This window comes from Oncorhynchus tshawytscha, linkage group LG03 (genome assembly GCF_018296145.1).
Source record: "Oncorhynchus tshawytscha isolate Ot180627B linkage group LG03, Otsh_v2.0, whole genome shotgun sequence".
Lineage (NCBI taxonomy): Eukaryota > Metazoa > Chordata > Actinopteri > Salmoniformes > Salmonidae > Oncorhynchus > Oncorhynchus tshawytscha.
Genome location: NC_056431.1, coordinates 62,451,142 through 62,469,200, shown reverse-complemented (window position 1 = coordinate 62,469,200; position 18,059 = coordinate 62,451,142). Strand labels below are relative to the sequence as shown.

The 18,059-nt window shown below is 44.0% G+C and overlaps 1 protein-coding gene across 3 annotated transcripts in view; it reads right to left on the bottom strand.

The window, feature by feature from the left end:
• Positions 1-18,059, bottom strand: part of LOC112241003 (protein dopey-2) — a 63,009-nt gene that overhangs the window by 36,906 nt on the left and 8,044 nt on the right. For all 3 annotated transcript variants that reach the window (XM_042319806.1, XM_024409217.2, XM_042319807.1), the window contains 5 exons: positions 3,848-4,022; positions 2,349-2,530; positions 1,677-1,847; positions 419-608; positions 222-320 (listed from right to left, as the gene is read on the bottom strand). In XM_042319806.1, the coding sequence (XP_042175740.1) occupies positions 222-320; positions 419-608; positions 1,677-1,847; positions 2,349-2,530; positions 3,848-4,009 (804 nt within the window). In that variant the 5' untranslated portion in view covers positions 4,010-4,022. The remainder of the gene's footprint in view (positions 1-221; positions 321-418; positions 609-1,676; positions 1,848-2,348; positions 2,531-3,847; positions 4,023-18,059) is intronic.

Here is an 18,059-nt window from a genome sequence, read left to right as displayed (position 1 = left end):
TGTTGCGTCACCCAACTTCTGTTGAGCTTCAATTGGTGGACAGATAGCCTAACATTCTCCTGCAAAATGTCTTGATAAACTTGGGAATTCATTTTTCCGTCAATGATAGCAAGCTGTCCAGACCCTGAGCAAAGCAGCCCCAAACCACGATGCTCCCTCCACAATAACATTTGCTAAATATGTGTATGTGACCAATAAAATGTTATTTTAACGTTACTTACCAGGCAGGTGGCCAGGGAGAAGAAGAAGAGCAGGATCTCCAGCATGTTCCTCTGCACCAGAACATTTGAGTCCTGCAGAGACAGACACAACGCCTTCACCTGGGAGAGAGAGAGAAAGAGAGACAGACAGACAAACAGGTTATCCAACATGGCCAACACAACCCTACACTCGCTCACACTAACACACAATAACTCACCACCAGGCGGTTGTCATAGCCCAGCATGCGTGTTTGCTGGTGCGGGGGGGTTAAGCGGTCAAAGTGTGTGACGATGAAGAGAGAGGCGGGCAACCGGACTAGAGGGCTGACCAACACACTGCCCCACAGAGCCCCATAGAACACCTGCTGGCCCACCAACATAGACAGTCTCAGTAGCAATGCATCCGTCCTGGAGAGTGGGGAGAGGGGGAAGAGGATTCGTAATATCATGAAATTATCTATGCAAAAGAAAATACACTGAGTGGGCCTCCCGGGTGGCACAGTGGTTAAGGGCGCTGTACTGCAGCGCCAGCTGTGCCACCAGAGACTCTGGGTTCGCGCCCAGGCTCTGTCGTAACCGGCCACGACCAGGAGGTCCGTGGGGCGACGCACAATTGGCCTAGCGTCGTCCGAGTTAGGGAGGGTTTGGCCAGTAGGGATATCCTTGTCTCATCGCGCACCAGCAACTCCTGTGGCGGGCCGGGCGCAGTGCGCGCTAACCAAGGTTGCCAGGTGCACGGTGTTTCCTCCGAGACATTGGTGCGGCTGGCTTCCGGGTTGGATGCGCGCTGTGTTAAGAAGCAGTGAGGCTTGGTTGGGTTGTGTATCGGAGGACTCATGACTTTCAACCTTCGTCTCTCCGAGCCCGTACGGGAGTTGTAGCAATGAGACAAAACAATTGGATACCACGAAATTGGGGAGAAAAAGGGTTAAAAAAAAAAAAAAAAAAAAGAAAATACACTGAGTGTACAAAACATTAGGAACACCTAATATTGAGTTGCACTCCTTTTTCCGTCAGAACAGCCTCAATTCATCGAGGCATGGATTCTACAAGGTGTCGAAAGCGTTCCACAGGGATGCTGGCCCATGTTGACTCCAATGCTTTACCTCACAGTTGTGTCAAGTTGGCTGCATGTCCTTTGGTCCATTCCTTATACACAGAAGAAAATGTTGAGCGTGGAAAAACCAGCAGTGTTGCAGTTCTCAAACTGGTGCACCTGGCAACTATTATCATACCCCGTTCAAAGGCACTTCAATCTTTTGTCTTGCCCATTCACCCTTAATGGCACACATACACAATCCATGTCTCAATTGTGTCAAGGCTTTCCTCTTCATCTACACTGATTAAAGTGGAATTAACAAGTGACATCAATAAGGGATCATAGCTTTCACCTGGTCAGTCTATGTCATGTTTTGTACACTCAGTGTATATTGAAATATATATTGCAATTTTGCAGGTGTGTGTGCGAGCGCGTACCTGTCATAAACCTCAGCCCCCTCCTCCAGGCCAGGCAGTAGTCCAGTGATGAAGGCCTGTAGGCTGGGCAGTAGGGCCCTCTGTAGGGGGAGGTAGTAGCGCTCATACAGCGTCAACAGGGCTGGCTTCACTGCCATTGCAGCATGGCCCAACAATGGGAACAGCCCCGAGCTAACACACACACAAAGATAGAGATCAATACAACACATTAACTTACACACAAATCAGTACAGGAGAATGCAGGTCTTTTTTTACACCTTTATTTAACTAGGCAAGTCAGTTAAAAACACATTCTTATTTTCAATGACGGCCTAGGAATGGTGGGTTATCTGCCTCGTTCAGGGGCAGAATGACATATTTTTACCTCGTCAGCTCGGGGATTCAATCTTGCAACCTTACAATTAACTAGTCAACGCTTTAACCACCTGCCTCACATTGCCTGTTACGCGAATGCAGTAAGAAGCCAAGGTAAGTTTCTAGCTAGCATTAAACTTCTTAAAAACAATCATTCAATCATAATCACTAGTTAACTACACATGGTTGATGATATTACATCAGTACAGGAGAACACACAATCCATTAACACATGGACAGGTCAATAGGCCTACAACACCTCAGGACAGACAATACAGACGGACGGACACATCCTATGGGTTAGCACGAGTCCTACACCTGTAGATGAAGAGGTCCTTGGCCAGCCATTTGGTGCCGATGATCTTGAAGATGACCTCATAGGTCTCCAGGGCCTTGATGTGCACTCCGCTGGGCAGGGCCGGGTGCAGACACTGGGCCAGACGCTTCCCAATGATTAGCCTCTTGGGCAGCAGAGAGTAGCGCAGGTTACTCTGCAGGGCCTGGGGAGGGAGGATTAGAGAGAGGGAGAGCGGTGATGAAGGGGGGTAACTACCTGGTACCAAATGGTGCCTGTGGTGGTAGGTAGTGGGTTGTGTTGTAATGAATACCAAAGAAAAAAACAATTCATGGGTAATTATTGTGTATCTAATATGTCGTCATTTGTCTGGGCTATTGACAAAAAAATAGGTCATGCAGTACTGACACTGTCAACATAACCAAATAGATGAGCAGGAACTGGAAGTGTTGCTTTGTTTACATGACATATTAAAGTGGCCTGAAGGGATCCTCACTCATTCTCACATAGCCCCTAGACACACACAGATCAACACACACTGGCATTCTACCATAACACTCTGAAGCAAACATCCTTCTTGCTAAGTGTGTCACAAGCAGTGACCTACTAGTGTCCAAAGTCCCCTAGGGTGGAGCAAGAGACAGAGTTAGGCCATGTATTCTGGGTAGAGATCGACCGATTATGATTTTTCAACGCCGATACCGATTATTGGAGGCCCAAAAAAGCCGATACTGATTAAAATCGGTCATTTTTTTTTTTTTTTTTTTGTAATAATGACAATTACAAGAAATCTGAATGAACACCTATTTTAACTTAATATAATACATCAATAAAATCAATTTAGCCTAAAGTAAATAATGAAACATGTTCAATTTGGTTTAAATAATGCAAAAACAAAGTGTTGGAGAAGAAAGTAAAAGTGCAATATGTGCCATGTAAGTTCCTTGCTCAGAACATGAGAACATATGAAAGCTGGTGGTTCCTTTTAAGATGAACTTCAATATTACCAGGTAAGAGGTTTTAGGTTGTAGTTAATATAGTATTTATAGGACTATTTCTCTCTGTACCATTTGTATTTCATTAACCTTTGACTATTGGATGTACGAGCCTGCTGCTGCCTACCATCGCTCAGTCAGACTGCTCTATCAAATCATAAGACTTAATTATAACATAACACACAGAAATACGAGCCTTTGTTCATTAATATGGTCGAATCTGGAAACTATCATTTCGAAAGCAAAGCGTTTATTATTTCAGTGAAATACGGAACCGTTACGTATTTTATCTAACGGGTGGCATCCCTAAGTCTAAATATTGAATCTTATGAATATTCAGACATGAATCATATATTCAGACATTCATCTTTTTTTGACAATTTTAGTCTGCCTGGTGACATTCATGAGCTTGGGTCCCAGGAAAACACTGAACTTCTCATTTTGGTCCCAGGCTGAACACGTTTAAGAACCCCTGGTCTAGAGTGGCTTCATGTCTGAATATATTGTACCAGCCATGTCAACCGTACCTTGTTGAGTTTACCCAGAGAGGAGATGAGGTCGGCCCATTCACTGGATGACTCAAAGTTCCGCAGGGCCTTCTCGATGACTGCCGCGTAACTACGGTAACGGTAGTCATTCTGCAGCTCCTGCTCCTCGGGATCCATAATGCCTGACTCACGTCCCAGCATGCTCAGCGTGTGTCTGAGGAAAGGGGGAGGAGAACGGGAAACAGAGAGGAGATGGGGCGACAGAACAGATATTTGTTGTCAGACATCAATCCCTACATCAGGGTCATGTCCACAAGGCTCAAATTGGAAGAAAACAGAGTGAAAAGTGGAGCCTGGTACTAGCCTACATGTACCTGAAATTGAATTGTTTTGATACGGTGTCCCCTAATGAACACAACCCAGATTTCTGTTTGTAACATTGAGCTATGTTGCAGAGGGTTTTCTCCTGCACACACAAATTGATATGGTCACAGTGACACATGCGGTCACACACGCGCGCACACACACACACAGGAATCACAATGAGCTCATTCATGATTGGGTCTGCTCTGTGCTGGTCTGCCTGACCTGGCTTGAATTTTGAAAATAGTCTAACAGACAACCGGAATTTAGGACACAGGGCAACTGATTCCTGTTGAACACATCTACACATGCTCCCAGAGGAACAAACATCAGTGCCCCTATTCACAAAGTGTCTCAGCGTAGAAGTGCTGATCTAGGATCAGTTTGACCTTTTAAAGACAGAATCCGCAGTAGTGGGAAACATCGCCATTTGCAGCCACACCACCGTTGTTATTGTTTTTGTTGCTGAGGAGCATCGAGCAGAATGGTAAAAAAAATAATATCCAGTTCTCTATCACGCGTGGCTGTTTCACCATTAAGGATCAATAAGATGGGAGCACACTTACTCATGATTTGTCACATGCGTAGAATACAACAGTGAAATCGTTACTTACAAGCCCTTAAACAACACAGTTAAGAAAAATCTGTGTTAAGTAAAAAATAAGAAATAAAAGTAACAAATAATTAAAGAGCAGCAGTAAAATAACAATAGCGAGGCTATATACAGTGGGTACCGATACAGAGTCAATGTGCGGGGGCACCGGTTAGTCGAGGTAATATGTACATGTAGGTAGAGTGCGGTAGCAGAGAGAACCGTCTATGACTAGGGTGGCTGGAGTCTGAGAATTTTTAGGGCCTTCCTCTGACACCGCCTGGTATAGAGGTCTTGAATGGCAGGAAGCTTGGCCCCAGTGATGTACTGGGCTGCAAGCACTACCCTCTGTAGTGCCTTGCGGTCAGAGGCCGAGCAGTTGCCATACCAGGCAGTGATGCAACCATGCTCTCGATGGTGCAGCTGTAGAACCTTTTGAGGATCTGAAGACCCATGCCAAATCTTTTCAGTCTCCTGAGGGGGAATAGGTTTTGCCGTGCCCTATTCACAACTGTCTTAGTGTGCATGGACCATGGTAGCTTATTGGTGATGTGGACACCAAGGAACTTGAAGCTCTCAACCTGCTCCACTACAACCCTGTCATGAGAATGGGGGCGTGCTCGGTCCTCCTTTTCCTGTAGTCCACAATCACCTCCTTTGTCACATTGAAGGAGAGGTTGTTATCCTGGCACCACACGGCCAGGTCTCCGACCTCCTTCCTATAGGCTGTCTCGTCGTTGTCAGTGATCAGGCCTACCATTGTTGTGTCATCAGCAAACTTAATGATGGTGTTGGAGTCATGCCTGGCCATGCAGTCATGAGAGAATAGAGAGTACAAGAGGGGACTGAGCACGCACCCAAGGGGCCCCCGTGTTAAGGATCAGCGTGGCGGATGTGTTGTTACCAACTCCTAACCACCTGGTGGCAGCCCGTCAGGAAGTCCAGGATCCAGTTGCAGAGGGAGGTTTTTAGTCCCAGGGTCATTAGCTTAGTGATGAGCTTTGAGGGCACTATGGTGTTGAACACTGAGCTGTAGTCAATGAATAGCGTTCTCACATAGGTGTTCCTTTTGTCCAGGTGGGCCAGGGCAGTGCGGAGTGCAAAAGAGATTGCATCACCTGTTGATCTGTTGGGGTGGTATGCAAATTAGACTGGGTCTAGGGTTTCTGGGATAATGGTGTGCATGTGAGCCATGACCAGCCTTTCAAAGCACTTCATGGCTACAGATGTGAGTGGTACGGGTCGGTAGTCATTTAGGAAGGTTACCTTAGAGTTCTTGGGCACAGGGACTATGGTAGTCTGCTTGAAACATGTTGGTATTACAGACTCAGACAGGGAGAGGTTGAAAATGTCAGTGGAGACACTTGCCAGTTGGTCAGTGCATGCTCAGAGTACACGTCCTGGTAATCCATCTGGCCCTGCAGCCTTGTGAATGTTGGCCTGTTTAAAAGTATTACACGCTCAAGGTCCTAAACGATATCATAACCGCCATCGATAAAAGACAGTACTGTGCAGCCGTCTTCATCGACCTTGCCAAGGCTTTCGACTCTGTCAATCACCATATTCTTATCGGCAGACTCAGTAGCCTCGGTTTTTCGGATGACTGCCTTGCCTGGTTCACCAATTACTTTGCAGACAGAGTTCAGTGTGTCAAATCGGAGGGCATGCTGTCCGGTCCTCTGGCAGTCTCTATGGGGGTGCCACAGGGTTCAATCCTCGGGCTGACTCTTTTCTCTGTATATATCAATGATGTTGCTCTTGCTGCGGGCGATTCCCTGATCCACCTCTACGCAGACGACACCATTCTATATACTTCCGGCCCGTCCTTGGACACTGTGCTATCTAACCTCCAAACGAGCTTCAATGCCATACAACACTCCGTGGCCTCCAACTGCTCTTAAACGCTAGTAAAACCAAATGCATGCTTTTCAACCGTTCGCTGCCTGCACCCGCACGCCTGACCAGCATCACCACCCTGGATGGTTCCGACCTTGAATATGTGGACATCTATAAGTACCTAGGTGTCTGGCTAGACTGTAAACTCTCCTTCCAGACTCATATCAAAACATCTCCAATCGAAAATCAAATCAAGAATCGGCTTTCTATTCCGCAACAAAGCCTCCTTCACTCACGCCGCCAAACTTACCCTAGTAAAACTGACTATCCTACCGATCCTCGACTTCGGCGATGTCATCTACAAAATTGCTTCCAACACTCTACTCAGCAAACTGGATGCAGTTTATCACAGTGCCATCCGTTTTGTCACTAAAGCACCTTATACCACCCACCACTGCGACTTGTATGCTCTAGTCGGCTGGCCCTCGCTACATATTCGTCACCAGACCCACTGGCTCCAGGTCATCTACAAGTCCATGCTAGGTAAAGCTCCGCCTTATCTCAGTTCACTGGTCACGATGGCAACACCCACCCGTAGCACGCGCTCCAGCAGGTGTATCTCACTGATCATCCCTAAAGCCAACACCTCATTTGGCCGCCTTTCGTTCCAGTTCTCTGCTGCCTGTGACTGGAACGAATTGCAAAAATCGCTGAAGTTGGAGACTTTTATCTCCCTCACCAACTTCAAACATCTGCTATCTAAGCAGCTAACCGATCGCTGCAGCTGTAAATAGCCCACCCATTTTTACCTACCTCATCCCCATACTGTTCTTATTTATTTACTTTTCTGCTCTTTTGCACACCAATATCTCTACCTGTACATGACCATCTGATCATTTATCACTTCAGTGTTAATCTGCAAAATTGTAATTATTCACCTACCTCCTCATGCCTTTTGCACACAATGTATATAGACTCCCCTTTTTTTTCTACTGTGTTATTGACTTGTTAATTGTTTACTCCATGTGTAACTCTGTGTTGTCTGTTCACACTGCTATGCTTTATCTTGGCCAGGTCGCAGTTGCAAATGAGAACTTCTTCTCAACTAGCCTACCTGGTTAAATAAAGGAGAGAAAAAAAAAAAAAAACACCAGCTACAGAGAGCGTGATAACACAGTCGTCCGAAACAGCTGATGCTCTAATGCATTTTTCAGTGTTACTTGCTTCGAAGCGAGCATAGAAGTAATTTAGCTCCTTTGGTAGGCTTGTGTCACTGGGTAGCTCACGGATGTGCTTCCCTTTGTAGTCACTAATAGTTTGCAAGCCCTGCCACATCCAACGAGTGACTATCTGTTACGTGAGTGCAGCAAGGAGCAAAGGAAATTGCTAGATAGCATTAAACTTATAATAAAACAATCAATCTTAACATAATCACTAGTTCACTAGTTCATAATCACTACACATGATTGATGATATTACTTGTTTATCTAGCTTGTCCTGCGTTGCATATAATCAATGTGATGCCTGTTAATTTATCATCGAATCACAGCCTACTTCGCCAAACGGGTGATGATTTAGCAAGCGCATTTGTGAAAAAAGCACTGTCGTTGCACCAATGTGTACCTAATCATAAACATCAATGCCTTTCTTAAAATCAATACACAAGTATATATTTTTTAAACCTGCATATTTAGTTAATATTGCCTGCTCACATCAATTTCTTTTAACTAGGGAAATTGTGTCACTTCTCTTGCGTTCTGTGCAAGCAGAGTCAGGGTATATGCAGCAGTTTGGGCTGCCTGGCTCATTGCGAACTGTGTGAAGACCATTTCTTCCACACAAATTTGCCAGAATTGTACATAATTATGACATAACATTGAAGGTTGTGTAATGTAACAGCAATATTTAGACTTAGGGATGCCATCTGTTAGATAAAATACGAAACGGTTCCGTATTTCACTGAAAAAATTATTTCAGAAATTACTTCAAAAATTATTTTCGAAAAGATAGTTTCCAGATTTGACCATATTAATGACCTAAGGCTCGTATTTCTGTGTGTTATTATATTATAATTAAGTCTATGATTTGATATTTGATAGAGCAGTCTGACTGAGCGGTGGTAGGCAGCAGCATGCTCGTAAGCATTCATTCAAACAGCACTTTCCTGCATTTGCCAGCAGCTCGTCACTGTGCTTCAAGCTTTGTGCTGTTTATGACTGCAAAACTCCCGAGATTAGGCTGGCAATATTATAGTGCCTATAAGAATATCCAATAGTCAAAGCCATATGAAATACAAATGGTATAGAGAGAAATAGTCCGATAATTCATATAATACCTACAACCTAAAACTTCTTAGCTGGGAATATTGAAGACTCATGTTAAAAAGGAACCACTAACTTTCATATGTTCACATGTTCTGAGCAAGGAACTTAAACATTAGCTTTCTTACATGGCACATACTGCACTTTTACTTTCTTCACCAACACTTTGTTTTTGCATTATTTAAACCAAATGTTTATTTAACCTTTATTTAACCTGGAAGGGCTCATTGAGATTTTAAATCTATTTTTCCAAGAGTGTCCTGGCCAAGATAGGCAGCACCAAGTCATTACAAAAATTACAGACAAACAACATGAAGAACTACAAGTAATCTAGTAAAAACCATAGAATTCAGAAGAGTATAACAAAATCAAGCATTTCGCTACACTCGCATTAACATCTGCTAACCATGTGTATGTGACAAATAAAATTTGATTTGATTTGAAAAAAAAAAAAATCAAAAACAGCAAATTAAAAACATTGACAGGTCAGGGAATCAGTCAAATTGAACCAGTTTCATTATTTATCTGAGGCTAAATTGATTTATTATATTAAGTTAAAAATAAGTGTTCATTCAGTATTATTGTAATTGTCATTTTATTTACACACACACACACACACACACACACACACACACTGGGGAGAACAAGTATTTGATAACCTGCAAAATTGGCAGTGTTTCCTACTTACAAAGCATGTAGAGATCTGTAATTTTTATCACTTCAACTGTGAGAGACTGAATCTAAAACGGAATCTAAAACAAAAAAATCATACAATGTGATTTTCTGGATTTAAGTAATTCAATTTGCATTTTATTGCATGGCATAAGTATTTGATACATCAGAAAAGCAGAACTTAATATTTGGTAGAGAAACCTTTGTTTGCAATTACAGAGATCATACGTTTCCTGTAGTTCTTGACCAGGTTTGCACACACTGCAGCAGGGATTTTGGCCCACTCCTTCATACAGACCTTCTCCAGATCCTTCAGGTTTCGGGGCTGTCGCTGGGCAATACGAACTTTCAGCTCCCTCCAAAGATTTTCTATTGGGTTCAGGTCTGGAGACTGGCTAGGCCACTCCAGGACCTTGAGATGCTTCTTACGGAGCCACTCCTTAGCTGCCCTGGCTGTGTGTTTCGGGTCATTGTCATGCTGGAATACCCAGCCACGACCCATCTTCAATGCTCTTTCTGAGGGAAGGAGGTTGTTGGCCAAGATCTCGCGATACATGACCCCATCCATCCTCCCCTCAATACGGTGCAGTCGTCCTTTCCCCTTTGCAGAAAAGCATCCCCAAAGAATGATGTTTCCACCTCCATGCTTCACGGTTGGGATGGTGTTCTTGGGGTTGTACTCATCCTTCTTCTTCCTCCAAACACGGCGAGTGGAGTTTAGACCAAAAAGCTCTATTTTTATCTCATCAGACCACATGACCTTCTCCCATTCCTCCTCTGGATCAACCAGATGGTAATTGGCAAACTTCAGACGGGCCTCGACATGCTCTGGCTTGAGCAGGGGGACCTTGCGTGTGCTGCAGGATTTTAATCCATGACGTCATAGTGTGTTACGAATGGTTTTCTTTGAGACTGTGGTCCTAGCTCTCTTCAGGTCATTGACCAGGTCCTGCGGTGTAGTTCTGGGCTGATCCCTCACCTTCCTCATGATCATTGATGCCCCACGAGGTGAGATCTTGCATGGAGCCCCAGACCGAGGGTGATTGACCGTCATCTTGAACTTCTTCCATTTTCTAATAATTGCGCCAACAGTTATTGCCTTCTCACCAAGCCGCTTGCCTATTGTCCTGTAGCCCATCCTAGCCTTGTGCAGGTCTACAATTTTATCCCTGATGTACTTACACAGCTCTCTGGTCTTGGCCATTGTGGAGAGGTTGGAGTCTGTTTGATTGAGTGTGTGGACAGGTATCTTTTATACAGGTAACGAGTTCAAACAGGTGCAGTTAATACAGGTAATGAGTGCAGAACAGGAGGGCTTCTTAAAGAAAAACTAACAGGTGAATGAGAGCCAGAATTATTACTGGTTGGTAGGTGATCAAATACTTATGTCATGCATAAAATGCAAATGAATTACTTAAAAATCATACAATGTGATTTTCTGGATTTTTGTTTTAGATTCCGTCTCTCACAGTTGAAGTGTACCTATGATAAAAATTAGACCTCTACATGCTTTGTAAGTAGGAAAAACCTGCAAAATCAGCAGTGTATCAAATACTTGTTCTCCCCACTGTATATAAAAAAAATAGGCAGATTAATCGGTATCGGCTTTTTTGGGGTCCTCCAATAAATCGGCATTGAAAAATCATAATCGGTCGACCTCTAGTAAGTACAGTCACTGTGGGGCCGATGTCAACGATGCACTTATTGATGAAGCCAGTGACTGATGTGGTGTACTCCTCAATGACATCGGAAGAATCCCAGAACATATGCCAGTCTGTACTAGCAAAACAGTCTTGTAGATTATCATCTGACAACTTTTTTATTGACCGAGTCACTGGTGCTTCCTGCTTTAGTTTTCCCTTGTAAGCAGGAATCAGGAGGATAGAATTATGGTCAGATTTGCCAAATGGAGAGCGAGGGAAAGCTTTGCACGTGTCTGTGTGTGGAGTAAAGGTGGTCTAGTTTTTTCCCCTCTTGTTGCACATTTAACATGCTGGTGGAAATGAGGTAAAATGGATTTAAGTTACCCTGCATTAAAGTCCCCAGCTACTAGGAACACCGCCTCTGGATGAGCGTTTCCTGTTTGCTTATGGCTGAATACAGCTCATTGAGTGCGGTCTTAGTGCCATAATCAGTTTGTGGTGGTAAATAGACAGCGACGAAGAATATAGATAAACTCTTTTGGTAAATAGTGTGGTCTACAGCTTATCATGAGAAACTACCTCAGACGAGCAAACCATTGAGACTTCCTTAGATATTGTGCACCAGCTGTTGTTTACAAATATACATAGACTGGCACCCCTTGTCTTATCAGAGGCTACTGTTCCACCCTGCCGATACAGTGTATAACCCGCTAGCTGTATGTTATTCATGTCGTCGTTCAGCCATGACTTGGTGAAACATAAGATAAGTTTCATTGAGTCCAAGTACTGTCCCAAGTAACGCACATATATGGTTGCTGTGACAACCAATGGGATGACAAGAGTAATTTCAAATGGAGAAAATCCTAGATATGCAATAAACTATTTTATTTAGCTCTGAAAAATAATTATCACTGACATAAGGTTTAACTGTATATGTTCAATTGATCTCCTGCCTTAGGAAAGGTTGTTTTGTGTGTGTGTGTGTCTGTACACACAGTACAATCTGTAAATGTAATGGAGCAGAGAGACATGGAGCAGAGAGACATGGAGCAGAGAGAGAGAAACTAACAGAGACATGGAGAGAGAGAGAGAGAAACAAAAACATGGAGAGAGAGGGAGACGGACTAACAAAAATATAGAGAGAGAGAGGAGAGAGAGAGAGACTAACATATGGTGAGAGAGAGGGCAGGATTAGAGCAACAGAGACATCTGGACTCACTGTGGGAGAGAGAGGCTTTAACTAACATAGGCAAGCCTGCACAACACAGACACAAATAATATTATGCATAGAAACACAGGCTTTCCCTGGCTGTTTCGTTAAAGACGTGACGAGTCTCATTCTGGTCACTCCAGGACAGTACTCGAGAAGGTCAGTTTCCCTCTGGAAATCATTTCTCCATTAACAGAACACTGAGTAAGTCATATAAAACTTAAACCATTAATCCATGGAAACAGGAGAGAACATGGTGCTGCTGAGCAACACTAACATGGCAGCCACTAACCAAGTCAGAGTACATGTCAATGAAAATGCCTTGATCACACCTACAGTGTCATTGCGCAAAATGGTACGCAGCATCATCTGGATGTGTGTGCAACAAAAGGGCAACATTCACCTTCTGCTACCGTTTCTGTCAAGCTGTCTATGCATACAGTTTGATGCATTTGTTCGATAAATCCAACGTATGCGCCACACAAAACGCACTGCAACTGCCTCTGCAATGCAATGCTGCAAGGCAAACACAGCGTTCCATTGAAAATGAATGTACTTCTGGTGTACCAAAATGCAATGACGCTGTCGGTGTAATCGAGGCGTGATACTGGTATACCGGTCACCTGCCTACCCATAACCCCTTGCTCACATCCCAAGCTCAGGCCTCGTCTCTCCCCTCTATATGTGTAATAGCCTAGCCCTCTGTGTCTCTTTGTGTCTGTGTGTTCGAGGCTGTGTGTGGATGGTGAGATCACAGTAAGTTCAACCAGCTGATTAAATAGGGCCATCTCTAATGTTCTAGCTAGGGGCTGCTTGCTTGTTAGATATCCCTATAATTCTTTATCAATTTGTCTCCTCTACAACACTGATGTCTGTCAGTGTGTTGAAATCCTGGAAACAAGCTGAGCAGACAAACACGGATTGATTTCTGTCTCTGTACATTTATCTCAAACAAGTTTAGGGATTTGGAGACAGAATGGAAGATGGGAATCAGAGTTGGGCGGACAGACGGACAAGACGAGAAGCATAGGGAGCAGAGTCATATAACAGAGAGGGGGACAATAAAATGGCATGGGAGAGGATGGCTGACATTTTACATGCTCCTAACCAACTGTGAAATTTTGTCCCCAAAAAATTGTGTTGTTTGTAACTTATTTTTTTACTTATTTTGTACATAATATTGCTGCTACCGTCTCTTATGACCAAAAATAACTTCTGGACCTCAGAACAGCGATTACTCATCAAGAACTGGTAGAAGCTTTTTCCTTTAACTTCTTGGTGACAGGGCAAACACAGCGTGAGTAGCTTGGATGAATAAGGTGCCCAGAGTAAACTGCCTGCTACTCTGTCCCAGATGCGAATATATGCATATTATTATTGGTAGTAGTAGTGGATAGAAAACACTATCAAGTTTCTAAAACTGTTTGAATGATGTCTGTGAGAATAACAGAACTCACATGGCAGGCGAAAACCTGAGAAAAATCCAACCAGGAAGTGGGAAATCTGAGGATTGTTGTCTGAATGCTGTACTCAGATTATTGCATGGTTCGCTTTTTCCGTAAAAGTTTTTTTTAAATCTGACACAGCGGTTGCATTAATGAGTCTGACGTGAAGGATTAACTGCTTTCCTGGGAACAGGCCCGAATCCCCGTCATTTGCATGAAGAGAAGACTGAGAAAAAGGGGGCGGAGGTCGGGCTGCCTTCTGAGAATTCGTAGGCAAGCAAGTAAATCCCCACTACCAGACGTTCTATTGGCCAACGTGAAATCATTGGAAAATAAAATAGATGACCTATGAGCAAGATTAAATTACCAATAGGATATTAAAAACGGTAATATCTTATGTTTCGCTGAGTCGTGCCTGAACAACGACATGAACAACATACAGCTGGCGGGTTTTACACTGTATCGGCAGGATAGAACAGCAGCCTCTGGTAAGACAATGGGTGGCGGTCTTTGTATAATTGTAAACAAAAGCTTGAGCACGATATCTAAGGAAGTCTCAAGGTTATGTTCTCCTGAGGAAGAGTATCTCATGATAAGCTGCAGACCACACAATCTACCGAGAGACTATTCATCTGTATTTTTTGTAGCTGTCTACATACCACCACAAAACGATGCTGGCACTAAGACCGCACTCAATGAGCTGTATACGGTCATAAGCAAACAGGAAAACGCTCATCCAGAGGCGGTGCGCCTAGCGGCCGGGGACTTCAATGCAGGGAAACTTAAATCTGTTATACTGAATTTCCACCAGCATGTTAAATGTGCAACCAGACTGAAAAAAAAAAAAAACACTAGACCACCTTTACTCCACACACAGTCGCCCTCCATTTGGCAAATCTGACCATAATTCTATCCTACACCAGCCTCATCTCGGGAGTTGATAGGCTTGAAGTCATAAACAGCACAATGCTTGACACACAATGAAGAGCTGCTGGCAAAACGCACAAAAGTGCTGTTTGAATGAATGTTTACGCGCCTGCTTCTGCCTCCCACCGCTCAGTTAGATATTTAGATACTTGTATGCTCAGTCAGATTATATGCAACGCAGGACAAGGTAGATAATATCTAGTAATATCATCAACCATGTGTAGTGATTATGATTGATTGTTTTTTTATAAGATAGGTTTAATGCTAGCTAGCAACTTACCTTGGCTTACTGCATTTGCGTAACAGGCAGTCTCCTTGTGAAGTGCAAGCAGAGAGAGGCAGGTCGTTATTGCGTTGGACTAGTTAACTGTAAGGTTGCAAGATTGGATCCCATGAGCTGTCAAGGTGAAAATCTGTCGTTCTGCCCCTGAACGAGGCAGTTAACCCACCGTTCCTAGGCCATCATTGAAAATAAGAATGTGTTCTTAACTGACTTGCCTAGTTAAATAAAGGTATTAAAATAAAAATCAGCGATGAAAAATACCGATTTCCGATTGTTATGAAAACTTGAAATTGGCCATTCCGATTAAATCGGTCGACCTCTACAATGGAGGAATGTAGTCAGAGAAATGCTAATGAATGTCTTGCTCGAGCTGTGTATGCAACCGGTTCACCTCTGATGCTCACAGGCAATGTGTATTGGATTTCTGAATATTCTTTGCCCAGTTTACACCCCTCCAACCAGACACACTTTATCTACTAATTTGCTGGATGCAGAGTTCAACAGAGTTCAAGTGAAGGTCAAGCAAATCATATAGAAAGCAGACTGTATTGCAGTCATCTCTGATGGGTGGTCGAATGTTCATGGGCAAGGAATAATTAACTACATCATCTCCACCCTTCAACCAGTATTCTACAAGAGCACAGACACAAGGAACAACAGACACACCGGTCTCTACAATGCAGATGAGCTGAAGGCAGTCATCAGTGACCTTGGACCACAGAAGGTATTTGCATTGGTGACAGACAATGCTGCGAACATGAAGGCTGCTTGGTCTAAAGTAGAGGAGTTGTACCCTCACATCACACCCATTGGCTGTGCTGCTCATGCAACGAATCTGCTCCTCAAGGACATCGTGGCACTGAAAACAATGGGTACACTCTACAAGAGAGCCAAGGAAAATGGTAAGGTACGTGAAGGGTCATCAAGTTATAGAAGCAATCTACCTCACCAAGTAAAGTGAGAAGAATAAGAACACCACATTGAAGCTGCCCAGCAACACCCGTTGAGGTGGACTTGTCATCATGTTTGAGAGTCTCCTGGAGGGGAAGGAGTCACTCCAAGAAATGGCCATGTCACAGCCTGCCGATATGGACAGCCCCATCAAAAGGATCCTCCTGGATGATGTATTTTGGGAGAGTGGTAAGCAGCCTGAAACCTATAGCAGTAGCCATTGCACAGAATGAGGGAGACAATGCCATCCTGTCTGATGTTCAGACTCTGCTTGCAGTTAGAGAAGAAATCCGAACTGCCCTGCCCACTTCACTGTTGCTCCAAGCAGAGAGAACTGCAGTCCTGAAATAAATCCAAAAGCGTGAAGACTTCTGCCAGAAGCCCATACACGCTGCAGCGCACATGTTGGACCCTAAGTATGCTGGCAAGAGCATCCTGTCTGGTGCAGAGATCAACAAGGCCTATGGTGTCATCACTATCGTGTCTCGCCACCTTGGCCTGGATGAGGGCGAGGTTCTTGGCAGTCTGGCGAAGTACACTTCCAAGCCAGGGCTTTGGGAAGGAGATGCAATACGGCAGTCATGCCAACATATCTCATCAGCCACCTGACGGAAGGGACTTTGTGGATCTGAGACTCTTCCCCCTGTTGCCTCCATCAACCTCCAAATCCCACCAACATCAGTGGTCTTAGTGTGCAACTGGTCCTTGTTGGGAACACACACACACAACAGGCTGACCAATACAAGGGTTGAAAAATTGGTGGCCATCCGGGCAAATTTGAGGCTTTTGGAGCCTGACAACGAGCCATCCTCAATAAGGTTGGAAAGTGACAGTGAAGATGAGGCCTCAGAGTCTGATGTTCAAGAGGTGGACATATACAGTGGGGCAAAAAAGTATTTAGTCAGCCACCAATTGTGCAAGTTCTCCCACTTAAAAAGATGAGGCCTGTAATTTTCATCATAGGTACACTTCAACTATGACAGACAAAATGAGAAAAAAAATCCAGAAAATCACATCGTAGGATTTTTAATGAATTTATTTGCAAATTATGGTGGAAAATAAGTATTTGGTCACCTACAAAAAGCAAGATTTCTGGCTCTCACAGACCTGTAACTTCTTCTTTAAGAGGCTCCTCTGTCCTCCACTCGTTACCTGTATTAATGGCACCTGTTTGAACTTGTTATCAGTATAAAAGACACCTGTCCACAACCTCAAACAGTCACACTCCAAACTCCACTATGGCCAAGACCAAAGAGCTGTCAAAGGACACCAGAAACAAAATTGTAGACCTGCACCAGGCTGGGAAGACTGAATCTGCAATAGGTAAGCAGCTTGGTTTGAAGAAATCAACTGTGGGAGCAATTATTAGGAAATGGAAGACATACAAGTCCACTGATAATCTCCCTCGATCTGGGGCTCCACGCAGGATCTCACCCCGTGGGGTCAAAATGATCACAAGAACGGTGAGCAAAAATCCCAGAACCACACGGGGGGACCTACTGAATGACCTGCAGAGAGCAAGTAACAAAGCCTACCATCAGTAACACACTACGCCGCCAGGGACTCAAATCCTGCAGTGCCAGACGTGTCACCCTGCTTAAGCCAGTACATGTCCAGGCCCGTCTGAAGTTTGCTAGAGAGCATTTGGATGATCCAGAAGAAGATTGGGAGAATGTCATATGGTCAGATGAAACAAAAATAGAACTTTTTGGTAAAAACTAAACTTGTCGTGTTTGGAGGACAAAGAATGCTGAGTTGCATCCAAAGAACACCATACCTACTGTGAAGCATGGGGGTGGAAACATCATGCTTTGGGGCTGATTTTCTGCAAAGGGATCAGGACGACTGATCCGTGTAAAGGAAAGAATGACTGGGGCCATGTATCGTGAGATTTTGAGTGAAAACCTCCTTCCATCAGCAAGGGCATTGAAGATGAAACGTGACTGGGTCTTTCAGCATGACAATGATCCCAAACACACCTCCCGGGCAACGAAGGAGTGGCTTCTTA